Here is a 20550-nt window from a genome sequence, read left to right on the forward strand (position 1 = left end):
ATTTAGTGATTCATCACTTACTTATAATACCCAGTGCTCATCCCAACAAGCATCTTCCTTAATGCCCATCGCCCATTTAGCCCATCCCCCCCACCCTCCACCCCTCCAGCAACGCTGTTTGTTCTGTATTTAAGAGTCTCTTATGGTTTGTCTCCTTCTCTGTTTTTATATTTTTCTTTCCTTCCTCAATGTCCATCTGTTTTGTTTCTTAAATTCCACTTATGAGTGAAATCATGATATTTGTCCTTCTCTGACTTGTTTCACTTAGCATAATACCCTCCAGTTCCATCCACGTTGTTGCAAATGGCAGGATTTCATTATTTTTCATTGCCAAGTAATATTCCATGGTGTGTGTGTATTTATATACAACATCTTCTTTATCCACTCATCAGTCGATGGACATTTGACTTTCTTCCATAACTTGGCTATTGTTGATAGTGCTGCTATAAACATTGGGGTGCATTGCCCTACGAATCAGCATTTTTGTATCCTTTGGATAAATACCTAGTAATGCAATTGCTGGGTCATAGGGTAGTTTTATTTTTAATTTTTTGAGGAACCTCTATACTGTTTTCCAGAGTGGCTGCACCAGTTTGGGAATTGCTGTAAATTAGGAGTATGTCCACAGACTGTCCCTACAGGACTACAATCCCACCTAGTCTCAAACAAACAGATAAAATACCTTAGAGCAGGATGGCATAATGAGTCAGAAGAGGCAAAAATTTCTTCTCCCCACTCACTGCATGCCATAAGAGACACATAATCTCCTACAGCATTTAAACTATGAACTATTTTCAGCCATTCTAACTTAGTTACCTGCAATGGTAACCCGGGCCGGATTGTCAAAGAAGTCTCCCGTAATTATAATGTCTGTTTTTCCCCCAAGGCTCCCAGATTCTGGAAACACAGATAGTATTTCTGCAAAAGAAAAAAAAAAGTAAGCTTCTGAACATAGAATATAGAATGTGACCCAGATAATATAATAATAGAAGGCTATCACTAATGTATTCCTTACTTTAACTTTCTAAGACCAGCAATGGTTGGAATTTTTTCTAGTAATAGTCACTTAAAATGCATATAATAAGGACTTACCTATAACAATATGTATAATACATATAATGCAGGATCAATATTTCAAGGGAAGGGGAGATGCAGTCACTCATGCTAATAGCAGAAATCCTTACATACCATGATGCTTTCTTAGGAAACCTGTCACCAGATCTCAAGTATTCATTTTACAAGTCACAGAACAGTAGGTTTTATGTTATGGAGGAATCAGATTTGGATGCACCAGGCCAAGCCTTGGTTCACCTGTTTGAGTTTGCAGTTTGCTCTAAGCAAGAGAATGAATTGCACCATCTTCAGGAGCCTTGCCCTCCTTCCATCCCACATGCTCTTTTCCCTGTGTACACTCACCACCTCAAACATGTTTTTCCATGCTGCCTCCTGACTGCTTCAAAATCCCACTGTCATATGCCACAAATCCCCCAGAATGTAAGATTTTCTGGTCCTTTCCTCTCCTATGATCCAAACTTGACCATTCTAACTTCTATTCCCTCAAGGGGAAACAGGAGTTGTCTTCTCCAACAAACTGAAGACACAAAGAAGCTAATTATGAATGGTTATGGGTTTTATCGGGGCATTTCTTATATAAGCTCCTGCCTATGAAATAGTATAATTATGACATGCTGGGCTAGCACAATTAGAGAGAGTACATGAAAGTGCAGAGGGGAGGATTAGGAATAGAGCTACGGTCTATGGAATAGAAAGAAATTTCTAGAAATGATTCCTGAGCTGAATCTTAAAGTGTGAATTAAAACTGGCCAAGTGAAGGAAAGAAATAAGGCAAAGGATGTTTAAATAAAGCAAACGATAGCCTCTGTGGAGAGAGGCTTCATTTAAGGTCCATTTCCGTGTTGCTAGAATGGGAAAGACAGAACAGGAGAAGCAGATGAGGAAGAGACCAGAGGCTGGTACCATTTCCTATTGAGAGTGGGAAGCCTTTAGAGGGTGGTAAGGGAGAGGCATCAGATGTGTGGTGTAGAGAATGGTGGTGGTGACGTAGAACATGGATCTTTAGGGGACAGAGAACAGATCGGGGCACCTTGGAACCATTGTGGCATGCCAGGCAAAAGATGATGGGATTCTGAATTGAGGTAGTGATTGTAGAGATAGAATGGATACATCATATGTAAGAAATTGATAAGGGGTCTAATTGCAATAAGTAATCTAAAACCTTATCAAGAAATCGATGGGAGGTAAAACCAGCAGAAACTGGTGACTGAGTGGATTAGAGAAGAGAGAGGGGAGGAAAATCGTAGATGAATCCCAAGATTCTTGCTCATTTACTTCTTTCAACAGCTTTTGGAGTTAGAAGGACAAACACCACTTTGTCCACTTTATAGATATTTAATTACAGCTCAGAAAGCTAAATGACTTAACCAAAATCATCAAGTAAACAAATGAATGCCAGCCCTTGGGGAGCTCAGACCAGTGTCCTTTATAATAGTCCATATTCCCTCTCCCATAGCCTCCTCAGCTATAAGAAAGTTCTAGGGGGCGCCTGGGTAGCTCAGGCGGTTAAGTGTCCAACTTCAGCTCAGGTCATGATCTTGTGGTTCGTGGGTTAGAGCCCTGTGTCAGGCTCTGTGCTAACAGCTCAGAGACTGGAGCCTACTTCAGATCCTGTGTCTCCCTCTCTCTCTGCCCCTCCCCCATTTGCACTCTGTCTCTCTCTCAAAAATAAACATTAAAAAAATAGTTCTGGCCTGGAGTTCTCATCCCAAGAAGACATCAGTACTGGAAATATGAAATAGCTATGTGATTAGAGATTCCTGTCAGCCTATCTGGCTGGTTCAACAGTGTTAGGCAAATTCACCAGGAATCTTGGGGTCAGATGGCCAGGAGAGTGGACGTCCCATCATAAATTGTTTACGTGCATAAGATTTTGAATTGGATCTGCATTTTTCTGGCACTGGGACCTTTGGTTACTTTGTCCTTCTGGGTCTGTTTCTTCATCTGTAAAATGAACCTAGTACTGTCTCATAGTGGAATTAATATTGAGAGTGCATGTACTCAAACTACTCAATAAGGGCCAGCCAGTAAGTTGCTTCTTCAAACTTACTCCCAAAGAGACTAGCTATACTGGTTAAAGAAAATAAAGGAGGGGCTCCTGGGTGACTCAGTGAGTTGAGCATCCAACTGTTGATTTTGGCTCAGGTCATGATCCCAGGGTCATGGGATTGAGCCTTCCATCGGACTCCACCCTGAGCATGGAGCTTGCTTGGGATTCTCTCTCTCTCCCTCTGTTCCCACCTCTCTAAAATAAAAACAATTTTTTTTAATTTTTAAAAGATGTTAAATAAAAGGCAGAGATCAAAATTCAGATTTTGCAGAATTATCCTATCTAGAGAGTAAATAGCATTTGCCCCTTGACCTATGAAATTTCTGCACTTTTGGCAAAGGTTGATCTTATTGCCCCTGGAATTTGCACCTACTTCACAGACATATCTTCAGTGGCTTTGGGATTGTCTTCAACACTGAAGTCTAAGTACTCTTCTTTAGTGATCAACCCTCTACTACTGAATTGCATTCACAATTTCATGCAAGTTTCCAATTTCAACATTCATTTTTTTTAGTATGGAGGTTTGCTCATCTGATAGCAACACTGTAGTCTAGCATCAATATCAGCAAGTCATAAGTTGTTGGATGAATACTCAACTGTAGTTTAGCATCAATATCAGCAAGTCATAAGTTATTGGATGAATACTCAAGGTGAGGTGTTAAAGTAACTGAAAAGATGCACTTTTGTACTTTTCAGTGCCATCGCTCTTCCATCATTCCTCAGAACATACAAGGGTGACCTCCTTTCTTTCATTCAGTTTATATCCACAAACTTTGCATAGAAGTCCATGATCGACACTCTTTTAATATGGCAACCACATGTGACACTCACACAAGCAACTTATTCTCATCCAAAGCCGAAGGGTCTTCCATCACTGTGGGGACAGCCTCAGGTGTTCATGGTCATAGAGAAATGGACAGGAAAAAGGGAAGGAGGATTCTACACTCAGTGAGGTGTGAGGAAAGCAGTGAGGAGGACAGGGAGAAGGAAAATTGTACCTGAATATGTCTGGTACAGGAAAAGCTCCTGTTTAGCACTGACCAGCCATGCATTCTTGTGTACCATGGACCTTCCAAGACAAAGTTTTGTTTTAGGTGAAAAAAATCATTTGAGATTGCATTTTTTAAATTGGCTGCCTAAAATGAAGATCATGGGCCAACCTCTCCTGATCTTTATAACAGTTTAGATACCAGTTCCTTTTGACAAATAGAGAATGATACCGATGAGGCAATGTATGTTTTGCGATTTAGAAAATTTTTGTATGACAATGATTACATCTACTTCACAGGGTCACAAGCATTAAATGGAATGATGATGTGAACGGTCCTGGTAAAGAGTTGGCCTACAGTAGATATGCAATAGATATTAGGGTTATTCCTTCCTAAATTCGAGAGAAAGAGAGAGCCTCCATATCTGGGGCTATGTTACTGCAGGTAATTATGTCACTATCACCACAATGAGATTAATATCAGCTAGATAGCAGACTTTTAAAGAAAATCCCTGACAAATTATATAGTGTCAGAACATTAGGTAAGGCATGCAGGAATCATTCACAATCATAATTTCCTCTCCAAAGCTCTATGAAATTGGACCCTTTCCATCTTGAAGAAGGCATTTGCTAGACAACGCATTTCATGGAACTATGTTCTGTTTTAAATTTACAGTATTATGAGATTACTTTTTACCTAAGACCTAATTCCCAAAATTTTGTGCCATCATCCCATTGAAACATCTACAGTACCTCAAGACACAGTTATATTCACCTAAGTAAAAGAAACCAAGCAGGTTTCATTATGCTAATCTGTCTGTTTGGAATTTTCCATTATAAAGGGTTCAAAAAAGTAAGCAAAACAAGAAAGAGATGGATAATACAAAATGATAATAAATCTGCTTACTCCTCATTACTTACTTTCCTTTGTTAAATACTGAGAAACTAACATTCTGGGAGCCTGTAACAAAAAGAAAGACATTAACACAAGAGTCTGTATGTATCATCTGGGCCACGCCATTGCTACCCTAAACCCAAGGACTCCAGATATCACCAAGTGACTGCCCAAACCCGTGATTTCATTAAGAGTGCCCAGAACAAACACCTCCCAGATTTAGCACCATCTGTGTTGACTTCCAACAATAAAAGGATAAATGTAGTAGCGTAAAGCAGATAAGAATTACAGCAGTCTCACAGTTTGACTAAACATGGGAAGCCTGGCTCTACTGGTTACCAGCTACAATTTTCTCACGTATAAAGTAAAAGTAATTCTACCAACTTCACCAATCCACTTATTTTGAGGATTAAATTAGCCTTTTAAGGAGTTCTCAATACATGGTAATTACTCTTTTCATGCTTGTGAGAAGCATTCTTGAAACAGTATTTTTCTGATACAGAAAAAGAAACAGAAAAGACTTTAAACTTATGCCACTTCCTGAACGGACCAATGTAGTTGCCTTCCACACGGCACTGCAGGGTCCCAAAACCATGGTCTTCCTGAAGAGGATAGCTAGAGAGAGAACCAAAACCCGAGGTGAGAATTATCAGACAACTCAGAAGTTCTGACTCTTTTTTTTTTTCAACGTTTATTTATTTGGGGGACAGAGAGAGACAGAGCATGAACGGGTGAGGGGCAGAGAGAGAGGGAGACACAGAAACGGAAACAGGCTCCAGGCTCTGAGCCATCAGCCCAGAGCCTGACGCGGGGCTCGAACTTACGGACCGCGAGATCGTGACCTGGCTGAAGTCGGACGCTTAACCGACTGCGCCACCCAGGCGCCCCCAGAAGTTCTGACTCTTTAGCCAGGGAAGTAAAAAATAAAAGGTGAGTTGGCCAGCAAAAATTGGTAAATACTTAAGGCGTAATGAGTTCATGGGAGCAAACACTAGAACAGTACTAACTAGAGTTCTTGTTGATACATATGCTATCAGGCAAGCATGCAGTGCGAGAGACAAAATTTAACTTGCTCCCAACCTCTTTTCAGACCTCTCCATTCTTTCCAAAACCTTTACAACAAGGAGAGAAAAACCCTTAAAAAAGAAAAAAATCTATTATTGGGGCTCCTGGGCGGCTCAGTAGGTTAAGTGTCCAACTTCAGCTCAAGTCATGATTTCACAGCTCGTGAGATGGAGCCCAAGTAGGGCTCTGCACTGGGTGTGAAGCCTGCATAAGATTCTCTCACTCCCTCTCCCTCTACCACTCCCCTGCTCACATTCTCTCATGGTCGGTCGGTCTCTCTCTCTCTCTCTCTCTCTCTCTCTCTCTCTCAAAAAAAAAAAAAAAAGGTGTGTGTGTGTGTGTGTGTGTGTGTGTGTGTGTGTGTGTGTGTGAGAGAGAGAGAGAGACAGAGACAGAGAGAAACCCACATGGAAGAACCTAAAAGCATGTATTAGGCAGGAAAGACACTCACCAGCTTCCTGTCTGCCTGTTTACAAGAGAGCAGGCTGTGACCCAGTTGTCTCCTTGAGCTTCCAAGATCAATGGACTGGATAAAAAAATGGGGTAAAAAAGACATGAGACAATAGTGTAAGTCTCTCAGTAAAAATTCCTAGCAAAACTCAGAGGAAACACTGTTATGAGCATTCTTCTCTGGATTTATGGGGCATCACTGAGGGTGGCCAAAGCCTGTCCCCTGAGGAGATGTTGAATCAACTCTCAGTCTGAAGGTAAGCAATGCATAGCACTGTTTCATGGTCCACACCTTCACACTGCAGAAAGAGCATTTCCCTTTTACCCCAAAATCCTCATCATACCCACATTGGCTATATTGAGTCTACATAGAACTACTGTGGAGTCAATGCCTCCATTCCCCTTTTCAATGTTATATCCCTGACCAAGGCTGACATGGGACCAAGCAGTGAATGTGGCATATTATTAAGGATGTACTTGGGGCTTGTATCCTCCACAGAAAGAGTCACTTCCTTTCAAGACGAGTTCACCACTACTTAATGCCAAAAATGTAGATCTGGAGAGTAGCCAGATCATGTTCTCCTCACCTAGGGCAGAATCACAGAGATGGAACAGAAGACAATACCCCCATCCTTTCTAGGAGTACAAGGAAAACCAGACACAAGTATATAGAATCCACTCAGCTACAGTAAGACTCGGTTTCTTCTACCTTATCAAGCCTGGCTATAACTACTTCAGATACTGCAAAATCACAGTTGCTTAAAGCCTCCCTGAAACACAACTTCAACACATTGCCTCTTGTTCCTTTCCTTCCCTAGCACGCATGATTTAATAGTACCACTTTCCATTTTAAAGTGTCTGGCCATCCTCATTATTCCCAGAAAACAGTAAAATTCAGTGGCTCTCAGTGCCTTCTTCCATGTTTTCCTCTGATCACACTAACAGAATTCCTAAATGCACAAATGGATACCAACCCAAGAAGGAAGTTACAATGGTCTTTGGGGTTCACATGTCGTTTTACAAAAAAAAGAAAAAAAGAATCATTTCAGCCTGAGAAACAAGGGAGAGAAGGGGAAGAATCGAAAAAGAAAACCCACAGATGCAGTTACAGCACAATTCACGCTGAGCCCAGAGTGACTAGTTGTCAGTAAATAAATGGACCAACTTAATCGACCAGTTGCAATTACATTAACAAAGTTTGCTGAAGCCCAACTCACCAGGGACCATAAACTGCAAAGAAAACAGCAATTCTGTGCCAACTGCTCACAATTTATTGCTATCGGGGAAGCTGGTCTGAGGAAGCAATCCAGCATGTTTGTAACTCGTTGAACACAGAAATTAACACACGCTTACCTATCAATGTACTCCGCATCGCAATCAAAGGTTTCTGGTCTTCCAGTGATAATCCAACCATACACATGTATTAGTTCTCCTGTTTTAAGAAGATTTTTGAAATGTAACACACTTCGCTCATACTGTAAATTATAACATAAGCAATTTATTTTTGGTACCATCTATTTAATACAGCCAAACTGGACATAACTCAGAATATTAATGCTTTTTTACAAACTGTACAACAGGAAAGGAGTCTCAAGTATGATCCAGTGATCAATATTACACATTAAAAAGTCTAAAATAACTAATTATTGCAATCACAGAGTCAATCAGCTACATACAGAACACAAAAGCAAGAACAGGTCTTCCCCACAGTTCTATGAAGTAAGAGGCTTTCGGGAAGAAGGTCCAGTTTCCACACACTGACTTGTTCTACCCTCTTGGCTGTGTGTAGATCATCACCTAACGTGAGATTTAAGAACACGGTGCCTTGGGGTGCTCTGCACTTCATGACACTTTCCCCTGGGCACTTGCTAATATGGAAAACCAAGGAGGTTCATGTCACATGATCTGGATGGGTATTTGGGGATACTAGACTTTCTTCCAAATCTCAGAGGACAAAAGATAAATGTCAAGGATGACCCAAATGGATGGGAACTCAGAAAGGAAGGCATGAGATAGAACAGAATTACAGCTTAAAGATGGGCAATTGCACATCTCATTCATTCAAAAATTATGCTCATGTTCAAAGATAGAACAAATTGAAGACCTGCAAACAGTTGGTGTCAGCCTTGCCCACTGACAAATGGATGACTTCTACTTCTGAGTCTCCTCTATGTGACTCATAGGGATTTCCACTAGGTAACAAGTATTTACTTAATACACCCTCTTTTGAGTTCAAGTTCAAGAGGAAGTGCAGGCATCAGCAATCCCCCCTCTCAGCAAGGTGGACTCTTGGTACTGTCCCTACCCAATCTGTTCATAGTTGGTGAGAAAGGAATCTGTGGTGAGAAAGGAATCTGATGTCACTCTTTCACAAAGAGTTTGGGGGCCCCTACCGGATGCTACATGAGCTGATTTCTTCCATAGTTGAAAACACCTAAACTCAGTTCTGTAGAACTACATGAGGCAAAGTTTTAAGCAAGCACACCACAGTAAGGTGATGTAGCTCAATTTCACCAAACAACCCCACAACCTGGAAATGTGTGCCTTCCAAATAATTAGGAAATTTAACCATATACACTGTAATTTTACAGCATCACAAACAATGTTAAGAGATGAGAGCAGTTTTGGTTAATGAGGTAAAACAACAAAGGTGGAAAAGAAAAGAGCACTGAAGGGGATCATGAAGTCACTGAAGGCAGAAGACTTTGAATCTCTTCATGGCCACATTTAAAGTCACAAAAGAACATTACAAAGAAGTTGTTCCCTTCATGCTGTGGGTGCTTTATTAATACAAGAAGACTTTCGTCTGTGGTCACTGGATGACTGACTGGCACTGAAACCATGGGAACCTTCCGGGAAGTATGAGAGCCACTCACTGTACAGATGAATGGGTAGAAGGGGCTGGAAACTAATGCCTTAGACAAAGATCACAGAAATGGAGAAAGCCTAGACTCTGGAGTTCTTTGTTACTATTAACAACTGGCAAAATAATTTCCCTTCATTTTAATAGAGCTAAAGTATTAATTCCCTGGCTTTGATGGGCATGATTTCTTGCTTTCTTGGGCACAATTTTAAAAATTGACAATAAGTTCTAGAAATTGGGAATTTTGTGAGTGGTTAACAGTCTTGCTTCTAAATAAAGAAGTCCAATAGAGCCTGAGAAATGGCTAAGCCAGCCTATGGTTCTGAGTGATTCTCCGTCACAGTGGAGAACTGTTAACCACATATAGAAACTCAACTGCTAATGGAACATCATCTCTCCTGTCCCCACCACCTCCCCCATCTCCCTGGCTGTTATTCTGGGCAGACTTCCCAAATGAAATGAGAGTAATCATCTGGAAAATGATTTCAAAGATGTCACCATGTGGATCCTACCCGGAGGGACCACTCCAACAAGGCCAGCCACCAACCGTTCCCCCAGAAGGGGGAAGATACAGTGTGCAGCTCTTGGACTGAGTGGGAGAAACGGGCCTGACAGATCCGTGTCAGCCAATGTCCCACTTCACACCTCTCATGGCAGGCCCCTTCCTCATCCCTCACCCTGTGGACTTCTGCCATCTAAACAAGAGCTTTCTAACACCAGAGCAGCAAGGACCCAAACGTCTGCATGCGACTTTTAGAGCACATTTTCTTTTTAATAAAACATGATCACATCTTGATTATTCAAATGGAAAGAAACAGGTCTCTGAATAACCCGCATAAAAAAAATCATGCTGGAATCATATTCTTCAGTATATAATTTAAATACACACATAATCTTGTGTCTACACACACACACACACACACACACACACACACACACAAAGGGCAAATACTTTTCAGCAACTCAGATATTCATTGTGACATTCTCGAGCAGTCAAGACATTCAAAACTAGATCAGTTTATGCATTTAGACACAACTACATATAAACATTTAGCAATTTGTATTCCCATAATTACACCATCTGGAAACCCTGAACAAAGGGAAAATCTGAAATAGACCTAGGAATTTGCCAAGAATCAGACAGCAAATTATACAGAATCCTAGCTTGTATTTACTACTTAGTTGTAAGGCAAGCTTAGAGATTCTTGAACCTATTTCTTAGCTGCGATCCCCTCTTTTATGTAAATCTCAACCTTCTCTCTCTTCTTCACTTCTATCCCCTGGCCTTTGCATGCCTGTGTGCCCTCTAATTCACAAACAAACCCCCAGTGTAAGGATCAGGGTTGCTGGTCTTGCATGTGGTATGCAACACCACTCAATGCAAAACAAAACAATGGGTACACCTGCCCACTCTGGATTCTGCCTGCCTGGGTGCAAATCCCAGCTATACACTTAATAGCTGACTTTAAGCAAGTTACTTAACCTTTTGGTATCTCGTTTCCTCATCGGCAAATGAGAATTATAGTCCCTATGTCATCAGGTTCTTGTGAGGATCTGATAAGATAATATATGCCAAACACTTAGAACAGAGCCTGGCTCACAGTAAAGTTCAAAAAAGGTTTGCTATTATGCAAACAACTATAAAATTAAGAACAATGATGATTTTTATTTCTTCCATGCTCTGGCAGTACCTGGCCTCTTTTCCTTTTCATGTTTGGATTCCTTTTGTTATCAGTGAAGTCACAGAGCAAAAGAGCCCACAGGTGAAACCAAACCAGATTAAAAGTAAACCAGAGGTTGACATATATTTTCAAACCAGCATCAGAGAAGTTCAGTGTTCCCATTTATAGAGAGCACCCACCTGGCTAGAAGAGTTTTCAATAGCTTTAGCAAAGGGATCCATAATTATTCCTATTTTAATAGGAAATTTCTTACCTGGCACTCCACTCGGTGGTATAACGTGGTAAACAATGGGTGTCTGCCCCCTGGAAAACTGTTCAGGAAAGGTTATCATAAGGGAGCATTCCATTAGAATATCACAACCACAGACAAGAAGCAAAAGTCATTCCTCATCGGATATTAGTCAAAGATGGTAAATGGTTACACTTCCTCAAATAAATGTACATCTATTTCTTTTTATCCTCATAATACAACTGTGAAGCAGAGTTAACAGGTATTACTATAGTTTCTCCACTGAGGAAGTAAAGGGAATTTTACCAAGGTCATGTAGCTCTCTGTCCTGTACCATATTGCCCAAACTTTGGCAAGTCTGTTTCCACCAGCCCACCTACCATAGCCAGGAACACATTTCACCAGAGAAATAGGTAGGTAGGCCACCTTTAGAATTCCATTATTGTAACTTGGTATTTTGGAATCTTGAAGGATTTTAATTTTCTTGGCAAAAATTTGCTTACTTAAGTTGAAAGGATTGCAACTTAAATTATCATCAACACCTTTGTAGGAATGAGCAAGCTACAAAAAACTGGAGTTGGGTAGGCACACAAGTGAGGTGTTTGTTGAGAAAATGGATCATGGCTCTCAGGAGAAAAAAGGATTCAAATGATTCAAGGAATGGGAAGCAACATTACTCTTTGAGAAGGGGGAAAATAGCCCTGATGGAAGAGGTGGAAGTCTATGAAAGCCTGGTCACGGCCCTCCAAATCAGCTTTCTATGTCCCTTCCCCCAAAGTATATTCTCTGCTAATCACATGCTCTAGAAAGGCAGGGACAGTGCCTTACTCAGTCATGGTTATACTCTTATGCATAGCATGGTATACAGAAGACATTCAAATTTTTGTGAATGAATAAAGTGGCCCCATCTGAGATGATTGATACGGTACCTGGAAGTAAAGGGGAGAAAAAGACAAGTCCAGGAATTTCATCTTACCTATAGGCATCTGAGTTAGTCCAAGATTAGTGCATTTCATAGTCAGGGCCAGTGTGAACAGAGAGGCATAAGGATGGACTGACCAGGCCAAGGTTTGACACATGAGCTAACAACATTCAGGAAGAGACTTGGTTTCCCCCTCATGTGACCCTCACTCTCAACCTCCTCTAGATGCCTACACAGCCTTCATTCCCCATAAACTACACTGCTTCCCACTTGCAAATCAAGCGAAAGCAAATTATTTAGCTTGGCCTGCTTCCAGCATCCCAGGAGTTCACCTTCCCAGGCAGAATACCACCAAAGAATAACTCCGTTGTTAATCAACAGCCCTAATCAGAGGAGAGAACAAACAGACATTTCAAAAAAGCTAATGGTGGCTCGGCAAGTGTAAGTTTTATGTATTGATCCACATGGCTACACAGGCTGCCATCGAGGCTAGTTTCCTCCTTCTAAAAGAGGGTTAGAGAACAGGTCACAGAAAGTATGTACAGTCAGGAGGTCAAAGTAAGAATGCCATGACCTCACCAATTGGGAGCTGGCTCTGATCTCACCAAAAGATAAGGATTAACACAATTCCACATGCCCCTGCCAAACATGCACTCCACACCCTGGACTCCCAGCCTCCTACTGTACCCAGGCCTTCACCTCTCCCTGAGGTGCCCTTGGACACTGCCATTGGAAATATATCCTAGGAGCCTCATGAGGTAGAGTAGTGGTCACCACCTCCCCTTCTCACAGACATTAGAAACTGAGGCTAAAGTACAATCAAGTCCAGACCAAATAAGGACACATGCGTCTGGATTTCCAGTTTGAAATGTAAGATCTACCAGTCTGTGAGCCTTCCACCAGAAGCATGGGGGTGGGGGTTGGGGTGGTGGCAGGGGGAATAGAGTGACTCCTTGATCACTCCCTCCCCTTCCTCAACATGGTGGGGTGGCTCAGAGTTAAACCTCAGAAAGAGCTTCACTTGTGATTCCCTCTGAGCTGACATGACATAAAAATGGTGTATTTCTAAGGAAAACAGGCTCCATCCACCCACCAAGCGAGAGACATGACAAAGTGAAAAATTAATGAGCTTCCAAATCAAGCTTCCCGCATGCTGATCCCTGAGCTGGAGTGAGGTCAGCCTGAGTGAGATGGGGGAGAGGAAACACAGCAGATCAGGATAGCGAAGCCACAGCCACCAGCTGCTTGATAAACCTTCTGTGAGTTGTTCAAACTTGTCAGCGCCTGCAGCAGGCTCTTTGAAGTGGACTGGCGAGATGGAATTAATTTTTAATACTCACGGTTCCCCCAGTCCCAAAACAAAGAGACACACCGTGTTTTATTTAGCTTGGAATGCCTCTCATTAACTGCATCCCCTGGTGATTTTTCATCAACTCGCCAAGCTAGACGAAGCACTTGAGGACTTGTTTTCTTTAATGTGCAATTTTAGGAAGTGCTTCTCTTCTCTCCCCTTGCTCTCCCTCCCGATCTTTAATAAGTAGGAAAACTACTATCTGGGGTGAAAGGAACATCAAAACCAAAAACAGCATGGTGGTTAGGGAGGGTGCCTGGCCATCCATCTGCTGTTACATCTACAGAGACAGTGTAGAGGTGGTGGTGTGGGTCTTAATAAGAGTGTTTTTTTTTTCTTTCTGCTGCATATGTGCAGAAGCAAAATTCCAGAAAACAAGCTTCTCTTGAAGTGAGAGACAAGCTGTTAAATGTGAACTGACAGCAAATTCCAAATTTGTAAATGGACTGCCTACATAAAGAGTGGATGGTAACAGGGATGATTTGGGGGGATGAATTCTTGCTCTAAAGGAGCATTAATGACTAATACTGTTATGAGCAACCCTTCAACAGAGGCACCCTATGGGAAGTACAATCATCACAAGGAACACTGTCAAACCTCAACCTTTTGTGAAAAGTCTAGCACCTTCCCTTTTGAGAGATTGGTGTGAAACTAATCTGAAATGAACAATAGGCTGAACCAAACATAAAATTAAGACCAAGTATACATATTGCTTCTCCAAAATAAGTTAGGCATTAGCTCATAAACTCTCCCTCTCTCTGCTTCCATTTGGCTCTAAGTTTGAAGGAGAATGCCATCAGCAAATGCCCTTTCAATCTCAGGTTGGAAAGAGTAGCAGAAATAGAGCACAAAGCAGAGGCAGAGGTACAACTTGGGTCCTGAGTCCCTTCATCCTACCAAGACTCAGGAGAATTGCAGCTATAAAATGAAACACTGACCCACGATGATCATCTTTGTGGCTCCTCTATGGGCTTCAGTTTAGAAGATTTAAAGTCTGACACAGGTTCAAATCCTAGTCCTTTTCAATTCCACATGTAAGTGAAATCATACAGTATTTGTCTTTCTCTATCTGACTTATTTCACTTAGCACACTACCCTCTAGTTCTGTCCATGTTGTTGCAAATGGTAAGAGTTTATTCTTTTTTATAACTGAGTAATATTCCAGGAAGGAAGGAAGGAAGGAAGGAAGGAAGGAAGGAAGGAAGGAAGGAAGGAAGGAAAGAAAGAAAGAAAGAAAGAAAGAAAGAAAGAAAGAAAGAAAGAAAGAAAGAAAGAAAGAAAGAAAGAAAGAAAGAAGGAAAGAGAAAGAAAGAAAGAAAGAAAGAAAGAAAGAAAGAAAGAAAGAAAGAAAGAAAGAAAGAAAGAAAGAAAGAAAGAAAGAAAGAAAGAAAGAAATAGATGGACATCTGGGCTGCTTCCATGTCTGGGCTATTGTAAATAATAAACATAGGGGTGCATATCTCTCTTCAAATTAGTGTTTGCATTTTCATCAGATAATTATCAGGAAGATAAATCGCTGGATATTTCTATTTTTAATTTTTTTAAGAAACCTGCTTACTGTTTTCCACAGTGGCTGCACCAATGTACATTCCCACCAGCAGAGGGAATACAGTCAATAACATTGTAATAACTCTGTATAATGACAGATTCTAACCTAGACTTATCATAGGGATCATTTTGTAATGTATCAAAGTATCAAATCACTATGATATATACCTGAAAGTAACAGGACATCATATGTCAATAAAAAATTAAAAACCAATTTTTAAAGAATCCTAGTTCTGTCATTTACTACCTAGAGGACACAGGAAAATTATTGAGGAGATGGGCAAATTATTTCATCTCCCTGAGCCTCAAGTCACTCATCTGTAAAACCACGATAATAAATAGGTACCCCATATAATTGTTGCAAGCATCAAATTAATGTACATAAAGCATAGAACCTGACATCCAAGTGCTCAATACTTAACTTGCATTGGTACAGACTCAGAAACCCCACAACCACCATCCACCTTTCTTCTTACCCTGGCGAAGCAGACCCTGACTTGTAAGTTGCCTGTCGATAGCACAAAAACTCCCTCAGACAGCAAACACACATTGCTCCATCCTTAGAACCCACCTGGAAAGTACAGTTGTCCCGCGGTCCTGGACTTGGGCTGCCTACCACCTGTCCCCCAGAGTGCACTTCCAGGTAGTACAGCCCCTCATGTGCTTCAGACAGCAGGGATCTGCAGGCAGAAAGTGGATGTCCTTGTGAATCAAAGACAGAATTACCAAAGCCAACCGCCCCACCTGACCACTTTAAATTTCCTCCCTGCACCTGTGAAATGGCGCTTACCAAGGATTCCTAGGTCTATTTGCCTTCTAGATCCACTCACCTACTAGACTTTAAAGATTGGATCCTCAGGAAACCATCAAAACCCTAGAGGAGAAAGCAGGAAAAGACCTCTCTGACCTTAGCTGTAGCAATTTCTTACTTGACACATCCCCAAAGGCAAGGGAATTAAAAGCAAAAATGAACTACTGGGACCTTATGAAGATAAAAAGCTTCTGCACAGCAAAGGAAACAACCAACAAAACTAAAAGGCAACCAACGGAATGGGAAAAAATATTTGCAAATGACATACTGGACAAAGGGCTAGTATCCAAAATCTATAAAGAGCTCACCAAACTTCACACCTGAAAAACAAATAACCCAGTGAAGAAATGGGCAGAAAACATGAATAGACACTTCTCTAAAGAAGACATCCAGATGGCCAACAGGCACATGAAAAGATGCTCAACATCACTCCTCATCAGGGAAATACAAACCAAAACCACACTCAGGTATCACCTCACGCCACTCAGAGTGGCCAAAATGAACAAATCAGGAGACTCTAGATGCTGGAGAGGATGTGGAGAAATGGAACCCTCTTGCACTGTTGGTGAGAATGCAAATTGGTACAGCCACTCTGGAAAACAGTGTGGAGGTTCCTCAAAAAATTAAAAATAGACCTACTCTATGACCCAGCAATAGCACCGCTAGGAATTTGCCCAAGGGATACAGGAGTAATGATGCATAGGGGCACCTGTACCCCAATGTTTATAGCAGCACTCTCAACAATAGCCAAATTATGGAAAGAGACTAAATGTCCATCAACTGATGAATGGATAAAGAAATTGTGGTTTATGTACACAATGGGGTACTATGTGGCAATGAGAAAGAATGAAATATGGCCCTTTGTAGCAACATGGATGGAACTGGAGAGTGTGATGCTAAGTGAAATAAGCCATATAGAGAAAGACAGATACTATATGATTTCACTCTTATGTGGATCCTGAGAAACTTAACAGGAACCCATGGGGGAGGGGAAGGAAAAAAAAAAAAGAGGTTAGAGTGGAAGAGAGCCAAAGCATAAGAGACTCTTAAAAACTGAGAACTGAGGGTTGATGGGGGGTGGGAGGGAGGGGAGAGTGGGTGATGGGTATTGAGGAGGGCACCTTTTGGGATGAGCACTGGGTGTTGTATGGAAACCAATTTGACAATACACTTCATATATTGAAAAAAATAAAAAAATAAAAAAAATAAAGATTGGATCCTTTGGCAAAATGTAATTGTTTTACTGAAAGTTCTTAAAATTAAAAAAAAAGAAAACCTGTCTTGTTTGTCAGAATCGTAAGTTCATGGGACTTTAAGACTTGGAAGGGACATTGATACATAGTCTAATTCTAGTTTCCGTTAAAAATTTTTGACAGTTCCAAATAGATTAAGATATTTATGTGTGTGAACACCATAGGTCAGGGGCAAAGTGGGGCTTGAATCCTAGGCTCCTCCTGATAAAAGGAATTGATTTTACGTTACCCCAAAAATTCTTGACTTCATAATATTCAAGAAGCCCATGAACACTTCATATACCCATCAAGAAAGTCCTAGACCCTCTCTCCTCTTTTCACAAATATCACAGTGATTTCTCTGCCTCTTTGATGCTGCCATTCATGTTGATTTTTGTAAGAGGGGGAATATGATCAATAAGGAGCTAGCATTAAGAAGTGTGTCCCTACAAACCTTCTCATGGAAATCTTCAGTATGACTTTAAATATTTAAATCTGCACCATCCAATGCCATGGGTGGTTAATGAACACTTGAAATGGGGCTCGTCCCAAATAAGATGTGCTAGGAGTGTAAAATATACACTGGATTTTGCAGACTTGGTGTGCAAAAACTATATAAAATATATATCGTTAATAATTTATATATTGATTACATATGAAATAATATTCTGGATGTTGAGTTAAATAAATTATTACAATTAATTTCACTTGTTTCTTTTGACTTTCTAATGTGGCTACTAGAAAATTTTAAATTTCATTTGTGGCTTGTGTAATGTTTTGATTAGACAGTGCTGATTTAGAGGCTATGATCCCTGTTTTGGTGAAAGCAGATACATCTTCATGATAATGAATATGAGAGTACTGATGATAAAATGTGCATTTTTTTCACATTGGAATGTTAACTGAACAATACTTTTTAACCAACAAGCACATATAAGACATAGTGTTTCTTTTCCTCTAAAAAGATTATTTACATCAACGGTGCATCTTAAAATCATTAGTATGGGGGACACCCATATTAATTAGTATGGTTCAGTCTCAGTTGGTTAAGTGTCCGACTTCAGCTTAGGTCATAATCTCACAGTCCGTGAGTTCAGCCCTGCATCAGTTTCTCTGCTGTCCACACTGGGCCTGTTTTGGATTCTCTGTCTCCCTCTCCCTCTACGCTTCCCCCCAGCTCTCCCTCTCCCTCCCTTCCCCTCTCTCTCTCTCTCTCTCTCTCTCTCTCTCTCTCTCTCTCTCTCAAAAATAAATAAATAAACATTTTTAAAAAATAAAATCATTAGTATGTTGGGATTGAGGGGATAGATCTCAGAGTTTTGATCCTCAGAGTTTCATGGCAAGTTCTTGCAGGAACTCTATGCCCAAGTATACCATAAAACCTAAGGAAAATATGCAACCCAGTTTTAAAACCAACAGCAGGGCCATAAGAAAGTTCAGTTCAAGAGACATTTATAGACCATCTTCTCCTCACAAGATACTGTGCTAAGTACCGTAAGGACTACAAAGGTGGTGTTAAACACATCTCCTGTCCTCAAGGCACTTAATTCTAGGATGAATCTGAGAAGTGAACAACAGGCATAAAGTCATGAGAAACGTAGAGCTGAGGCACAGGGCCGCTGAGGCCACACATGCCATGCCTTTGTGTAAACTGCAAAAGGTGCTTCCTCCTCAAAGGTGTCGTAACCATCACTTGGATTTCAGCCCCTATTTGTCCCCCTTTCAAAGAAGGGAAAGATCACACTCAGTTGTATGTTCAGGGAAGAGGTGACATTCGCAGGTTAGGATTTCCATAGACAGAAATGGAAGACAGGGAGCCTTGCTGAAGGAGGGAACAAAAAACAAAAGGAAATGATGATTTTTTTTTCTCTCAACCAATGATCCACTTTCATGCAGCATCTCTAAGATATGAGTGGGGAAAGAATGAATGTGAAAACTTCGTAAGCCAAAAAACAAAACAAAACAAAAACTTAAGTAGGATGATAGATAGATTACCTGGAATCCTGTACAAATCATACCAAAAAGGAAATACAGTGAGGAATAAAGCAAATTTCCTTTCTAACTAGTTTTGGGTTTATGCTCAATCATTAACAATTATGCCTAGTTCAAAAGATGAGTTCTTTAGATGGTAAAATGGCACTATTTATTGAAATCTTGATAGTGACAGAGCTCCTTACCACCACCACCACCAAGAAAACACAGATGAAAACACAATCCAACCCCTCCTTATAAATATCTCAGGTTCTCAAAAATCTTCCTTATATTCTCATCCTCCCTTATGCCCTAGAGCCCTGATAGGGAATTCTGGTGAAGCATATTCACAGGCAACCTTTTTAAAGCTGTAGCTGATAACCACAGTCAGCAAGGGTTGCTCTACCAAAATCCACGGAGATAAGCAAAGCACTCAACCTGTCTGATCTTTCTCACACGCTGACAGGAGTACCTGGTCCTGCACATCACCAGTGGCAAATCCAAGAAGACAGGAGAGACGTCACAAGGGATGCTCGGCAGGCCAGGCACAGCCACGTTCACCAGGTGTATCTCCAGTTGAGAGCCATTGGTAGGATAAAGGAGCTCTAAGTACAAATCTAAACACCAGGAAAAAGGGAATTTGAAGCTAAACAGAGCTGTAATCCACACAGAACATAAAAACATGGCCACACAGGAGCACTGTGAGACACTGAGCTTGCCTAAGGATTAAATTACTACTTCTCATTTCCAAATGCATTTATGACTGCTGTGTAAATGAATGTTCTCATTTACGAGTGTATAAAAAAGAATTTTCTCTCTCTCTTCAGGTCCATCCACTTAAATCCAGGAATTTTTCAGCCCTCAAAATTATTCTTTACACTGGTACAGGTGGGTAAACTAAGCCATGGTTTAGAAGTTCCCACATACAGGGGCACCTGGATGGCTCAGTCAGTTAAGCGTCCAACTTCGGCTCATGAGTTCGAGTCCCGCGTCGGGCTCTGTGCTAAAAGATCAGAACTTGAAGCCTGCTTCAGATTCTGTCCCCATCTCTCTCTGCCCCTCCCCTGCTTGCACACGCTGTTTCAAACATAAATAAAAATATTTTTTAAAAAAGTTCCTACATATAGAATCATCTGCAAGGAAGCAAACTAAGATTCTGGGGAACACATTGCTAAGTTCTATGCTGCACTCTTCCCTATCTCGTCTACAGTTCCCCACAGCTTGGGATAAGAAGGTGGATACAGGCATAAAATGGTGTGATGTGCTCTGTTTCTGTGGTATCAGCAAGTGAGCATGTGGAAACACAGAAGTCAGTCAGTGGGTCCAACACCCTTCAGGCCCTCTTTTATACCTGTCCTTAGCCAAGGAAGAAGACTCACATTATTTAGGATTCTTGGTAAGTAAGAAACTTGCATTTGG

At 41.0% G+C, this 20550-nt stretch overlaps 1 protein-coding gene across 9 annotated transcripts in view; it reads right to left on the minus strand.

Annotated features, from left to right (window-relative positions):
• PKHD1 (PKHD1 ciliary IPT domain containing fibrocystin/polyductin) overlaps window positions 1-20550 on the minus strand; it is a 489098-nt gene that overhangs the window by 455556 nt on the left and 12992 nt on the right. For all 9 annotated transcript variants that reach the window (XM_011282361.4, XM_045057643.1, XM_045057638.1 and 6 more), the window contains 9 exons: window positions 19604-19748; window positions 15689-15797; window positions 11321-11378; window positions 7876-7954; window positions 6524-6598; window positions 5558-5622; window positions 5034-5073; window positions 4123-4193; window positions 817-918 (listed from right to left, as the gene is read on the minus strand). In XM_011282361.4, the coding sequence (XP_011280663.2) occupies window positions 817-918; window positions 4123-4193; window positions 5034-5073; window positions 5558-5622; window positions 6524-6598; window positions 7876-7954; window positions 11321-11378; window positions 15689-15797; window positions 19604-19748 (744 nt within the window). The remainder of the gene's footprint in view (window positions 1-816; window positions 919-4122; window positions 4194-5033; window positions 5074-5557; window positions 5623-6523; window positions 6599-7875; window positions 7955-11320; window positions 11379-15688; window positions 15798-19603; window positions 19749-20550) is intronic.

The sequence above is a fragment of the Felis catus genome, chromosome B2 (assembly GCF_018350175.1).
Source record: "Felis catus isolate Fca126 chromosome B2, F.catus_Fca126_mat1.0, whole genome shotgun sequence".
Lineage (NCBI taxonomy): Eukaryota > Metazoa > Chordata > Mammalia > Carnivora > Felidae > Felis > Felis catus.